At 40.1% G+C, this 14,309-nt stretch overlaps 1 protein-coding gene across 5 annotated transcripts in view; it reads right to left on the bottom strand.

The window, feature by feature from the left end:
* GRIA2 (glutamate ionotropic receptor AMPA type subunit 2) overlaps nucleotides 1-14,309 on the bottom strand; it is an 81,321-nt gene that overhangs the window by 41,248 nt on the left and 25,764 nt on the right. For all 5 annotated transcript variants that reach the window (XR_014882805.1, XR_014882807.1, XR_014882806.1 and 2 more), the window contains exon 3: nucleotides 2,058-2,297. Coding sequence is in view for 2 of the 5 variants with exons in the window: in XM_085222001.1 (XP_085078127.1) it covers nucleotides 2,058-2,297 (240 nt within the window). In the remaining 3 variants the exon portion in view is untranslated. The remainder of the gene's footprint in view (nucleotides 1-2,057; nucleotides 2,298-14,309) is intronic.

Below are 14,309 nucleotides of genomic sequence, written 5' to 3'. Positions count from 1 at the left end.
TGGTTGTGACTGCATGAGTGTTTCTGTTGGGGAACTTTGTGTACCTGGACCACTTACAGTTAAGATGAGATAGACTGTTAATTCTGTGAGTTCTGAAAGGGAGGAATGAAAAGAGGCTGACTAAATTAGCAGCTCCGTTACAAAGAGAATCTTACATTCATGCCATTGCTTTCTCCATACTGCACTGCTTAGTACTGGCATCACAGAGAAAGCAAGGAGGATAAAGTGTGAGCCACTTTATATGACATCAAGTGCCACATTAAACCAGCAATAGCTTGGACATGCATACAATGAATGGCTTCGCTTCTTACAGACAGGAATGAGATGTGAAATTGTTCTGTACTTCATTCAGTCAGCCTCGAGCCACAGAAGAGCTGTAAAAGTTGCAATAAATGATACTTTTGGAATAAGTCATTAAACTAATTTCTATTAGCTTCCACAAGCAGTAAGTCCTTTTCACGTCATTCCTGAAGGAGGAAGTATCTAACATTATATGTAACTCCTTAAATAATACATCGCATTAACACTTCAACAAAAGCATTTGGAGGAAGTGTGAACCCTGTCTGTTCAAGGTCTGATGTCATCAGAAGTGCTGCCTACACGCTGCTTGACTCTGCAGGATAGGCTTAGAGCAGGCAGTGGGAGCACTGATTTCACACACTCCTAGCTGATTGACAGAGTATTTCACATCTGTCCTTTCTAAAATGGCAGTGACTGTTTCAGATTCTAATGTGATCATTTGGAAAGGATCTGCAAGAGAAATAAGCTTGGGGTTCATCAACCCACATGACATTACTGCTGAAGGCTACACGTCAGCTTTAGTTTTTCTTACTTCAGGGCTTAAAACAGTGACAGAGAACTATTTTGAGGTAGTCCCTTCAGCTTCTGAGCAACTATTAACATTTAGAAGAGCAGCAGAAGGCAGAGAATTTAACATTACTCCATTACCCAATAAACTGGTGTGTTTAATATTAAATTAACCAACTTACAACCTTACAAAAGTCCACCTTATGATTTAATGTGCATTTAACTCTGATCGATGGCCATGCAGATAAGACACAAGATGGCCGCCTTAAAGGGCAGATACGAAACTGGGAATAGAAGGAAGTTGGTCATGGACTACTGGGTGAGCAGAACTTGAAAACAGAATGATGACAAGGGAATTCCACAAAGGGCAGTCAAAACAAAACACGCTGTATGATGCTATTTCTCCAAAAATTGATACATCATCATTTGCAAGTTTTCACAGTTCATAAATTGTTAGGCCACAATTATTATACCCATAAAAGGGCACTGCACTTGTGGAGGCTGTACCCATGAAAAAGTTGCCTACAAGCAGTGGATTTGGGTTCATCAATAAAAAAAAATAATAATAAACAGCAGGGAAGAACTCAAGTATTGTCAATGGTGGCTTCCAAAGGAGCATGGACTGCATCCAAGGCTCTTGTTTGTCTTCTGCACAGTTACTGATTTCATATGTTGTGAGGAGTAAATCTGTGCTAGCAGACATTCCTTAACTCTACTGAAATATAGCTGAAGCACAACTCCCAGTGGGTGGCATCTTCATGCCTCCAATAACTGGACAGCTATCTTCTGGAGCTCACAATCCATAAGGGTAAACTCCAGCAATCAGTTGCAGCATGAAAAACAGCCATTTGGTGAAAGAATGAGCTTACTGCTGTTTGTGTTTGACTCTAATTTTAAATGGCTGGCACGCAGCTCAAAAGCTGAGTGTAGATAATGAACATCATTACATGAAGAAATATCTTAGCATTTTTAAGTTTATTTTTTTAATCCTTAGATGATTATTTAAAAAGACAAAAACTCATAGGAACTGTTTCACAGCAAGCAAATAATCTCATAACTTATCAGAACACGTTTGAAATTCTGCTAATGGACACTATAATTTCATTCTCATTTAAACTATTTTATGTCCTAAGGAATCATTGTAAATTTAAACGTTTTTGCTGTATTTCTCTCTTCGTTTCCTAAGGCAAATTCAGCTTTTCAACAAGAGACTACTAGCAAACGGCATGCAGATAAAAACTGGATCTCACCTCTGTCGCTATCATATAAATATGCAAACTTGGTCCACTGATAGTATTCGATCAAACTAAGAAGGGCTCCCTTGAGGTCAGGTCTCATCTGAATGACAAATGGATGTGTTCCATCTGTTGGGAAGCTCGGAGTTATGAAGGAGACGTGAAGAGTCCCACAAAACGATGTTATGGTGTTTACAGACTTCTTATCATAGAATCCAAAAATAGCAAAGACTCCTCTTGAAAACTGGGAGCAGACTAGGAGAGAGAAAGAAAAACAGTTAGGTGGGAATTTTTTTTTTTTTTCCCAGAAATGCACTGAGAATTCTATTGTGTATATATATCTTAGAAATAATGAAGTTGTCTAATTTCACAGTGGGAGAGAACAGTAATGCTGTGTTATGGAGATAATTATGCGTTAGCATTATTAATCAGTAATATAAAGCTTACAGTGAAAACAACAATAAGCATCAAAGGTGTGGCTTGCAGTCCAAGACTATTTAGAAATTAAATGCACCAAGCTATTCTTAAATTCAACTTACACTGTGAAGTATAGTGGTATATAATCATTGGTGGCAGCTGGAATTTATAAAATGAGTCATCATGACCACACATACCACCAAAGGAAGCAGATAACTTTTTTGTCATGTTAAAAATAAATTGGTTCTGAGATCAAGACTCCTTGAGCTTTTTGTATAATTCTTTATATTTCCCCAAATTAAAAAAGAAATAAATAAAAATGTTCGAAGCCAGAACTAGAAGCAAATCTCTTAGCTGCAGAAAAGTTGATTTGCTTCAAACTCCCGAGTTTCAGACATTATTTTAATTCTCTGTGTTTTCAGACTCAGCAAAAGCTGGTCTTCCTGGATGACACTTGAAGTCATGCTGCAGAAAGAATAACCTCAGATGCAAATCACATGCTGATTATTCAATTTTTATCACTCGAGACAATTCAAGCCAACTGATGAACACTGCTGATAAAAGCAGCCTGTAGAGAAGAGCTAGTTCTTCTGGGTCATCCTGTTCTTTGATACTGCAAGTTATATTAGTGCCTCAGTTTTCAAAACAGGACAGAGTAAGGAAAAATTCCTCCCTGATTAATTCTGAGATATCACCTATGCATGCTTTGGTTTGCACACTGTCACCTTGAACAAGAGGCAAATCCTTTTAGACAAAGCACCTAGCCAGCCTCACGGCAAACCCTGCTACACCTGACCTGCTGATAGGTATAAATCACTACATAGCTGAGCCTAACTTCTCCTGGCTGTTTAGAGCACTAAAGAGCACTAATCCTTGAATACAATTCACATATGAGCGTAGAAATAAACTGACTTATTTTTGAAGTTTCTCATATTTGTTATTTTCTCTTTTAAAGTTATCACAACCTTATTTAAAAAAAAATAAAATGAGGCTCTTTATTCATGTTATTATTAATTTCTATTTACTTTGCATGGCTTTTCCTGTCTATCTTAGAATCACAGAATAACCTGAGGGGAAGGGATCCATAAGGATCATTGAGTCCAACTCCTGTCTCTATATGGACCACCCAAAAGTCGTATTATATGACTGGCAGCATTGTCCAGACACCCTGTGAGATCTCAAGCCGTAACTATTTCTATACTTCAGCTAAAAGTATCTAAACAGCCTGGGTGAAATTCTGAGTCCAACACTTCAACACTTCTCCTGTTAACTTTAAAAAGGTCAGAATTTCACCTCAGGTGAGAGGATACAAATGACTAAAAAACAACCAATGACTAATACCCCTGTATACAAGGATGCTGCACAGTCTACCAGGACAAGAGTACAAGACTTCATCTATAATAAACACAATATTTACGAGCGCTGCTCTGAAAGTAATGCTTCCTATTTTATTATGTTGGCCAGCAATGTCAGAGACAGATGTCGGTGGCATGTCAGTAGAGGTTGAACCTTCCCTCCAATATTCCGCTACGTTTTGTTGCCATGTGACAGATGGCAGCAGAGAGGCGGTCTGACAGAATGGTGGCTGACATGGAAGTGTGTATGAAGCCAAAGTGTGCCACTGAATTTCTCTGTGCGGAAAAGATTGCACATGGTCACACTGATGCTTGCTGAATATCGATGGAAACCAAGAAGTGGACGTCAGCACAGTGAGCTGGTGTCTGATATGATTCAGCAGTAGCAACATTGGGTCACCTCCTCTGGTGCAGGCTTACAAGCACAGCCTGCAGGCTCTAGTTCATGGCTGGCAAAAATGCGTAGCTAACTGTGATATGTTGAAAAGTAGTGCTCTGTGGCTGAGAATTTGCTTGGTATCACAGAATCACTGGGGTTGGAAGGGACCACACCAGAGATCATCGAGTCTGACCCCCATGCAAAGCAGCCCCCCTACAGCAGGCTGCACATAGGCATCCAGGCTGGTCTTGAATGTCTACAGAGAAGGAGAATCCACAACCTTCCTGGGCAGCCTGTTCCAGTGCTTTGTCACCTTCACTGTGAAGAAGGCTCTTCACATATTGGTACAGAAATTCCTATGCTCAAGTTTAGGGCCGTTTCCCCTTGTCCTATCCCCACAGACTGTTGAAAAGAGGTTGGCTGTGTACACTCAAGATATTTATAAACTTTAATTAGCTAACCTCTGAGTCGTCTTTTCTCAAGGCTGAACAGACTCTCAGCCTTACCTCATAAGAGAGGTGCTCCAAGCCCTTTATCATCTTTGTGACCCTCCACTGGACTCTTTCCAGGAGATCCTTACCTTTTTTTATACTGAGGAGCCCAGAACTGAATGCAGTACTCCAGGTGTGAGGCCTGACCAGGGCAGAGTAGAGGGGAAGGATCACCTCCCTTGCCCTGCTGGCCATGCTCCTTTTAATGCACCCCAGGATCCCATTGGCCTTCTTGGCCACCAGGTCACACTGTGTCTCAAGGCCAATCTGTTGTCCACCAGGACCTCTGAGTTCTGCTCTGCAGAGCTCCTCTCCAGCAGATCATTCCCCAAGCTGTACTGATACTTGCAGTTATTCCTTCCCAGGTGCATGACTCTACCCTTACTTTTGTTAAAGTTCATCTGGTTCCTTAAGTTATTAAATTATTAACAATTAATACATTAATTATTATTGTGCTCTTTGTACCTGCTGTAGTTTCTACGGTAGTAAATAGGAGGCGTTACCATTGGAGGGACCTGTGTATCTCAAGCCCATTAGAGGTATAACACTGATCAAGTTGAAAAAAATCTTCTGAAAAGGGCTGTGAATTTTCTAAACAGCTTTCCTGCTTAATTTACCTGCTAATACCACTGGACAGTGCTTGAATAATGAAGGAGCTTTGCACCCATTCAGGGAGATGCATGCAACTAGCCCACTTCTTCAGGAAAGACCCAGGAGTTTCCCACTCACAATCCTGACATTGAGAAAATCATCCATCCATAACTGTACACATCACCTGAGAAAGCTGAATGCCATCCTCTCAATCTCCCCCAAACCAAGCCAGGGATGAGCAGAAAGCACATGCTTTGGCTGAGGAAATGAAGTGACAGCATCTCTATCTGCTTACAGCAGTTTAAAAGCTGAACTCCACAAACACTCAATCCCCACAACTCTCAATATAAAAGCATAAACACTCTGTATTTCTCAAATTATTAAGAAACCTGCAACAAAGATATAAAATCATTTAATTCAAACAGGAGTACCCAAACGTTAGAGCAAAACTAACACAAATCTTAAAAGTAAGCACGTTATGCACTCTAGCAGATATTAAGATTTACCATAAAATCAGGATAAACTTCCAAAGTTTATCAGCAGTGTTCAGTGTTATGGTTGAACACTGAAATGCCTCAGTTTCTATGCTTGCATGTGTGAAATTTCTATTAAAGATCAGTGGGAGGGCACCTGTGCAACATAATAAAAACCTGCTAAAATAATTATTTAGAAAGTCACAAGATAAATGCTTGCAATTGTTTTGGGACACTTATTCTCTGAGGGCAGGAGGGAAAAGAAGAGGGAATATTTTTAAGTACACAATGGTGATCCAGGGGTTATAAAGCAGAAAGTGTAGATCTTTTTGACAGAATTCCTACAGTAGACCACCAAGTCTACAGCCATGTTGTTACTGTTGGAATATGTTAGTTTTTATAATAACTAGTCACATGCTGTGACTATTAGAGTAAAAAAAAAATAAATCATGGTGATAAGGACTCTGAAGTCACTGAAACATGAAAGACATATTAAAGACATCAGAAACAACTGCCAGGATTTATTTCTTTCAAGCTCTTCCATATAAAGCATTTCTCTTTAGGTTTATGTTCTTTCCAGAAGTGGTCTGTGGCTACAGAGCAACAAGAGGACAAGAATAAAATATGCTCATTTTCCCATCATTTTTCTAGACAGACTTGCTTAGACTGGTAAACAATGGGGGATACCAAGGAACAGGGTAAATAATTAAAGGTATCTGAGAAACAGTTATAACAAAGCCTTCCTGGAATTGCTATGAACTCTACATTTTCTATTTGAATTATTCTTGTTCATTTAACTAAGAGGCAAAGATCTATTTTGTTCTTGTTTTCCTGAACACTGAAGATGGGTCCTAATCTTTTTTTCCAAACACTGAGGCCTTGACTCATTCAACACACACACAAACTCACAAAAAAAAAAATAATTAAGCTTATGTCTGCAATGAGAAATAGATGTCTTGTTAAAAGAACACAAAAACTACCTGCTCAGTTGTTCACCCTTCCATTGATACCTACACCTGTTTCTGCTTTTTACCGTAAAGTACTCATAGCTTGTTTTATTTAATACTTTCTCCATTACATTATTATCTCTTTTGTCTATTAAATTCTACAAAGATGTTCAAGACCGGATTGAATGGGATCCTGGGCAGCCTGACCTAGGGTTGGCAAACCTGCCCACAGCAGTGGCTTTGAACTGGACAGTCTTTAAGGCCCTCTCAACTGAAGCCATTCTATGATTACACGATGATTAAAACAAATGTCTCCTAGTACCTGTATGAGGATACAATAAAGTAAAAGATATGACTTAAGATTCTTTTAACTGCCACAAGGATTGTTGTTATTTGTAAATATGAGAGTTTTGATACTCGGTTTCTGTCCAGTGGTGAAAATTTTTAATTGCTAAGAAGCTATTCACCCTCCAAAGCTTGCATTTTAAATGCTGTTGGCATTACCATCGCTCTACATGTTATTTTGTTGTAGTAAATTGTTTTGCTACAGTGCTAACAGAATGGCTTCAATACTGACATAGGGAAACAAGCCTTTAGCACATATTATTTAACCATGTCTAATCATTCTCTTCTACATAAGAAACTACAGCATCAGTGTGAAGAAACAGTCAGGCACAGTCCCTGCAAAGGGACACAAAACAAAGAAATTCTTCCTGGTCTGTAAAGCTGACAGGTGAGTCAGAAGCAGCCAGGAACAAGACACAGAAATCAAATGCCCAGTTGTCGATTTCAGCCTCTGAAAGGCAACATTAAGAACAAACAGCAGAAAGGAACCACAAACAATATACTGAGCAATAGTAGCAAAAACAATAAACAAGCAGGCACCACAGCTGCCAAAAGAATTCACATATGATTGAAACCGCATCAGAAAATCATTATGAGAATAAAAAAAGCATGGAATGCTTCCAAAGCTGCTGAGAAAAATGCAGCATAGCAGACAGGGTATTGTATGCACTTTCACAGACTACAGAATTCTTTTGTATTGGTTTTCTGTATCGCCTCTGTGGTCGGTTTTACCCATTCAGATTATGCTGCCACGTTACCGATGTGAGAGAGAAATTTCTTCTCAGGAAGATAAGAGAAAAGGCCAAAGCTTCATGCTAGGACTCAGTAAAACACAGAAAAACAACAACATATAAAGTCTGGTATTTTAAAGTCCCAAGGTATCTTTTAGCAAAACTGAGAGGCAAATCAATGCCAATTTAAACATCAGTGGTAATAAGAACTGAAAATATGCTGCATTTCTGGAAGACAAAGGAACAGAAAAATCTTTACATCTCTTTTTGCTATTTTTAACCCCAGCACCAATTAATGTGGACTTGTATCTTACTTCTATGCATTTATGAAAATCTGCATGTATGGAATTACAGCACTTCAGTACTAATCCAAACTGTGTATCCAACTTCTTTGTAGGTTGCATGTGTATACACACACACACACACACACACACACACACACACACAGTGTTTATAAGCAAATGAAACAACAACAACCAGACTGACTTGGACAGATGAAAATCGCACACAAAAATAGTGAAATAATCCTTCAGTATCAGTGATGTGTTCCTCATTCAGACTGCCACACTGCTGCCACACTGAATTTACAACTCTGAGCAACACTTTGACCATTACTAAACAAAGAATCAGTAACAGAAAGGAGGTTTCTGTTTTGCACACAGACAGCAGGAGAAACTGTCACAGCCTCAGAGAGAGAAGAAAGCAAAATTTAAATCCCATGACTGCAATATTAGTAGAGGACCACTATGGTGGAGCCACCTCTCTAGCAGAAATGTGGTCTTTGGTTTTTTTCTTTTTGCTATGAATTTAACTGTTCAGATATCATGTGACTGCCTGGAACTTTCCACATCATTTTCAGCAACAGAGGCTTTGATCATTGTGAAATATTAGATTCAAAACCTGGACTGCTGCAGTGCAAAACCAGCTCAGAGACCGGAGGAGAGGCAAATTAATTTATTTCAACCAGTCAATCATACTTCACGCTGAGAAAAGAAATTTCGTGCCAGTATAGGATATTTTTGGCAAGTACAAAAAAGCCTCCAAGAAGTTAGGGGCCATCTGTTAGGAAAGTACATGATGGTATGGCACAGCTTCTTTATATGCTAATGTGTTGGTAATGAAGGTGGTAAATAAACATCATGTTCAGACAGAAACAACAGGTCAGAAAAACAGTCTGTTTCAATGACAGTTGCATTCAATTACATATTGCTTGGCTGTGTACTGTAAGCATTTTAAAATCTTTTCCATTGCTAGGCCAATTACCACGATGCAAAAGAAATCACTGCAAACACCGCTGAAAGAACCATGATAAAACAATTACGCTCTTATGAATCAAGTAAGAACTCTGTAATAAAATTAAAATGCAATGCAAGTCTTTTCGTGAAGAATATGCCCGCAATCCAATGAATCCTTACAGAGCTCTTTGGATCACAGAATCATAGGATGGTTTGTGTTACAAGGACCCTTTAAGATCACCTAGCTCCATCCCCTGCTGCAGGCAGGGACACTTCCCACTAGACCAGGTTGCTCACAGCCCCGTCCAGCCTGGCCTTGAATGCATCCAGGGAGGAGGCATCTCCACACCCTCACTGGGCAACTTGTTCCAGCATCTCACCACCCCCACAGGAAAGAATTTCTTCCCAATATCTAGTCTAAATCTACCCTCATCCAATTTGAAGCCATTTCCCCTTGTCCTGTTGCTATCTGCCATTCTAAAAAGTCCCTCCCCAGCTTTCCTGTAGGCCCCTTCAGATACTGCCAAGTCGGTATTAGGTTCCCCACAGCCTTCTCTTCTCCAGACTGAAGAACCCCAGCTTTCCTCAGCCTGACCCTGTAGGATGCTAGTGTATTTGTCCAGACCCCTATTTCAAGGTCAGGCTATATGGGGTAGCCTGATCCAGTGGGTGGCAACCCTGACCACATCAGGTTTGGAACCAGATGATCTTTAAGGTCCTTTACAACTCAAGCCATTCTATACTATAATAACATACTGTAATTCTGTACTACCAGCTGCAAGTACAATTCTTCCCAAGCTCTGAATCTGGTGACCTGGCAAGTCTTTTAATACCAAATGTAATTTTATCTTGTTTGCAAAAACCAAAACATTCTTCCGGAAGCTTCCCTACTTTACATCACCAAAACTCTCCCCCCACTCCCTCAAATAAAAAAAAAAGTGCTATTTCTACTTAGTGAAATTTAACTTTCACGTATTTGTTTCCTTCAGATTTAAAGTCATCTTAAAATGACTTTATATATAAACCTGTCTGCCTTTGTCACTTGTTTGTACCTTCCTGAACAACCTCAATCTTGCTGTAACACAAAATTTGTCACTGTAAGTGTCCAACAAGTACCACCTCCTGGATGCAGGTGCAAGTAATCAAATCTAAGAGGAAACCACTGGCTTTTCAGAGCCACGCTGCAAGCTATGGAGAGGTCAGCTCTAATGAAAGAAGACACTGAAACTGTCTTGGAAAAAATAAATAAAATCAAGATAAGTCTTAAGAAAACTGCTGTAAGGAATAAAGAGGATAAGAGGATTTCCAAAGGCAGAGAAAGTACAGCAGGAAATAACTGACCTGTTCCTCTCAAAATACTTCATACTAAAGTTGTAAAGGAACAATCTGTTATATTCCAGCCAGTCATTTGTGACCTGCAATACCTTCAATATGAAGAAAAGGGCTGAAATTCACTCCTAGACGTTTATTGCTTACCTGTCTCTGAACTGATGAAACTGGGAGCCCTTCAGACCCAAAGTCAGCAGACAACAAGCAACTTTGCTGCAACTCACTGCCCTACCTATCCCAAGGCTCATGCTCTCCAGATGGCTGAACACACTTTTAAAATAAATCTTCTAGCTGGAAATGTTTGCATAAAATACCTCTGCAGAGATTATCTTCCACAAGCTAATGGTTAATGTAATAAGACAGATACATGAGACCTTGATTCCCTACCCTAACAACTTTTACTCCCTCACAGCCAAACCCACAACCCTCTTCCATTTGGAAGAATTTCCAGCCTAAAGCATCTACCCACAGCAAAGGGTGCGTTACATCACAAGTGCTTTTCTTTTCTTTGCTGCCTTATGAGGCTGCAGTTCAAGACATAAAATTGAATTCCTGAGATGACTTACTGATGACATTCACTAGGACAATTAGCTGTTAAACTAATTGCTAGGCTTTATGTGGATTTACAAATGATCTAATACTCACATGACGCACCTTCATATCTGCATGCCCTATTTCTCCAAGGAGTGTAGAAGAAACAGAAACAATCCATATTTCTGAAGTATTCAAATACCATTCAATAAACAGCATTAGTAATACAAATCAGAAATACAGTAAAATCCTCCTAATTAGGCCACCTTAGTGAACAGCTTATTGCTCTGATTATACAACTCTTTCAATAAAGAGGTTATTCAAAAAGTAAAACAGCACAGAGAGCATCAGGACAATAAAGTAAAATAAGGACCCAGTGCAACCATAGGAAGGAAAGTCCAATTCCTTGCACTTTGTTAGTTCGTTCCTTTAATCTTTAACAATTTGATGCATTTCAAAATGAATTGAAAGTTTGACTTCTCAGCTGCTATTTAGGAAACATTAGTTCAGCACTGGAAAAAAAAAAATCCTTGTTTAACGAAACTTACAAATATGTGATGAAGCATAGCTGCGTTAGTAAAACAATGATTCTTCAAAGTGCAAAATACTACAGTACTTGCCTCACTATGACTGAAATTACTGTTCTGGATATCTTCTTCCTATGCTCAGATCTCACAGAAGGAGGGCTAATGAGCTCAGGTGAAATTCCATACCATCTACCCTCTATTACTTAACTTGAGCATCTAGGTCATACTACAGACTACATACAGACAAATAACCATAGAACTACAGAATCACTTGAGGCGCAAAGGACCACAATGATCATCTAGTCCCAACCCCCCTGTTGTGTGCAGGGTCGCCAACCAGCAGCCCAGGCTGCCCAGAGCCACATCCAGCCTGGCCTTGAATGCCTGCAGGGATGGGGCATCCACAGCCTCCTTGGGCAACCTGTTCCAGTGCCTCACCACCCTCTGGGTGAAAAACTTCCTCCTAATATCCAACCCGAACCTCCCCTGTCTCACTTGGAAACCATTCCCCCTTGTCCTATCACTATCTGCCCTTGTATATAGCCATTCACCCTCCCGTTTATACACTCCCTTCAAGACTGGAAGGCCACAATGAGGTCTCCCCACAGCCTTCTCTTCTCCAAGCTAAACAAGCCCAGTTCCCTCAACCTTTCCTTATAGGAGAGGTGCTCCAGCCCTCTGATCATCTCAGTGCCCTCCTCTGGACCCGCTCCAATAGCTCCACGTCCCTCCTGTGCTGGAAGCTCGGGGTTCCCCTGGTAAAAGAATCAACTGAAACCCCCTGTACCTTGCAATCACTTGCTGCAGTTCCAGCCAAGATAGCTCTGAGGAAGCAAATCTCAGCGATTAAGCTGACATGCACAAACACTATACCTTGAAATAAAATAGTTAATAGAGAAAACCCATGCCATGAATAAATCCAATCTGAAAACTTTTTCCCACTTAGCACTATGATATCATTTGAGGTTCACAGTTTCTGGGCCTTTGGGTTCTCTATCAGGTTCTGTGTCAATATCAAAAGTCAATTTGACTTGACCATCTCATTTACCATTACAAATACAATGTCGATGTCATTGATAAAGATGTTAAAGAGCACTTGTCCCAAGACAGACCCCTGGGAACACTGCTCATTACCTTCCTGGACACAGAACCATTGATGACCACCCTCTGTCTGCAGCCTTTCAACCAATTCCTTATCCATCAGGTGGTCCACCCATCAAATCCACATCTCTCCAATTTGGAGATATGGATGTGGTAGGGAACCATGTCAAAGGCCTTGCTCAAGTCCAGGTAAATGACATCAGTCACCTTCCCCTTGTCCACCAATGCTGTCACTCCATCATAGAAGGCCACCAAATTGGTTAGTCATGACCTTCTCCTGGTGAAGCCGTGCTGGCTGTCTCAGATCACACGCTCATTCCTCATGTGATCAAGCATGTCATCCAGGAGGATCTGTTCCATGATCTTCCCAGGCACAGAGGTAAGACTCACCGGCCTGTAGTTCTCCTTGCTCCCTTTCTTATAAATAGGAATGACATGACCCTTTTTCCAGTCACCTGGGATCTCACCAGACAGCCAAGACTTCTCAAATACGATGGACCAGCAACCACCTCAGCCAACTCCTTCATAACCCTGGGATGCACGCCATCCAGCCTCATAGACTTGTATGCATTCAGTCTCATGAGCAGTCTTGGACTTGCTCTGCCCTTAAAGTGGGGTAGGATTTACTCCAATCCCCACCTAGACATTTAGGGATGCAGGGCTCAGGGATGTGAGAATATTAGAATCCTGAGGCAAAGAGCTCATTCAGTACCTCAGCCTTCTCCTCATCTGTCGAAGCCAGATTTTACAATTACCAAAGGAGGTACATCCGCTTTGGCCTGTCTCTTCTGGCCAACGTACCTGTAGAATGAATGCCTCTGAGGTAGTAAGGTTGAGCTTAGTAAGAAGATCCCATCACCCCATTCCAACTGTTGTCTCCGTGCTGTGCCCAAAAACAGGCTACAAAGTCATACAACATCCTTCTATAGCAATACTTCTTCCTGCAGCTGAACACAGCAGACAGGAATGTCACAAAACTCTGCTGAGTATATAGGACCAGAAACTCATTTTCAGAGCCTGAGTTTTTTTTTTGTTTTTTTTTTTTTTTTTACCAGAATGAATCTGTTTGCTTTAAAATTTTATCATAATTTGACTGAGATAAACAACCATTAAAATATTTACCAACAGTACTTAGTAAATACTATCGTATTTAGAAACTGCAAATAAAGCTTCATAATTTCCCTTGCAAATAGTGACGAGAGACTAATACCATTTCCAGGCACAGCTTTAGTCAAGACAATGTCTTTTGCAGACACATTTACATCTTAGAGATGAGAATCCCCTATCCCTTTGTATCAAATATCAGAATAAACTATTTAGTACCAAATGTCCTTCCAGAAAACTTTCTGTTTTCTGCATCTCAAGTAGGTTTCTTGAGATGCAACAATTTAAACCAGCTGACAATTAGCACTGTAAAAGTACATTACAGTCATTAGAAAAAAACATTACCTGCACTGCTCACCAGAAAGCAAGACTAAGGACCTACTTAGACTGGTCCAGCAACTTGGAAAGCCATATTCCATGCTCTGATCATTAATATTGTGCCTTGTGTATATTAGTGAGCAGTGGAGATCTCCAGAATGAAAAGTTAGTATTGAAGATCAAACGTACACATTTCAGAGGTTTTATTTCAGACTAACTTCAGGTTGACCTTCTGGACTAAACACCCACAGGCAGATTCTGGAAACAAATGCAGATTTGTCTCATTTCAGCTTTGTTTCATTCAAAAATCATTTGTTTCTTATGCTCCAAAACCACTCCATAACAAAAACAAAGTAGTAAAGTCAGTGATTTTCTTCCAAAAAAGCATTCTTA

Source organism: Meleagris gallopavo, chromosome 4 (genome assembly GCF_905368555.1).
Source record: "Meleagris gallopavo chromosome 4, MGAL_WU_HG_1.1, whole genome shotgun sequence".
NCBI lineage: Eukaryota > Metazoa > Chordata > Aves > Galliformes > Phasianidae > Meleagris > Meleagris gallopavo.
This window is presented reverse-complemented; position numbering and strand designations above follow the sequence as displayed.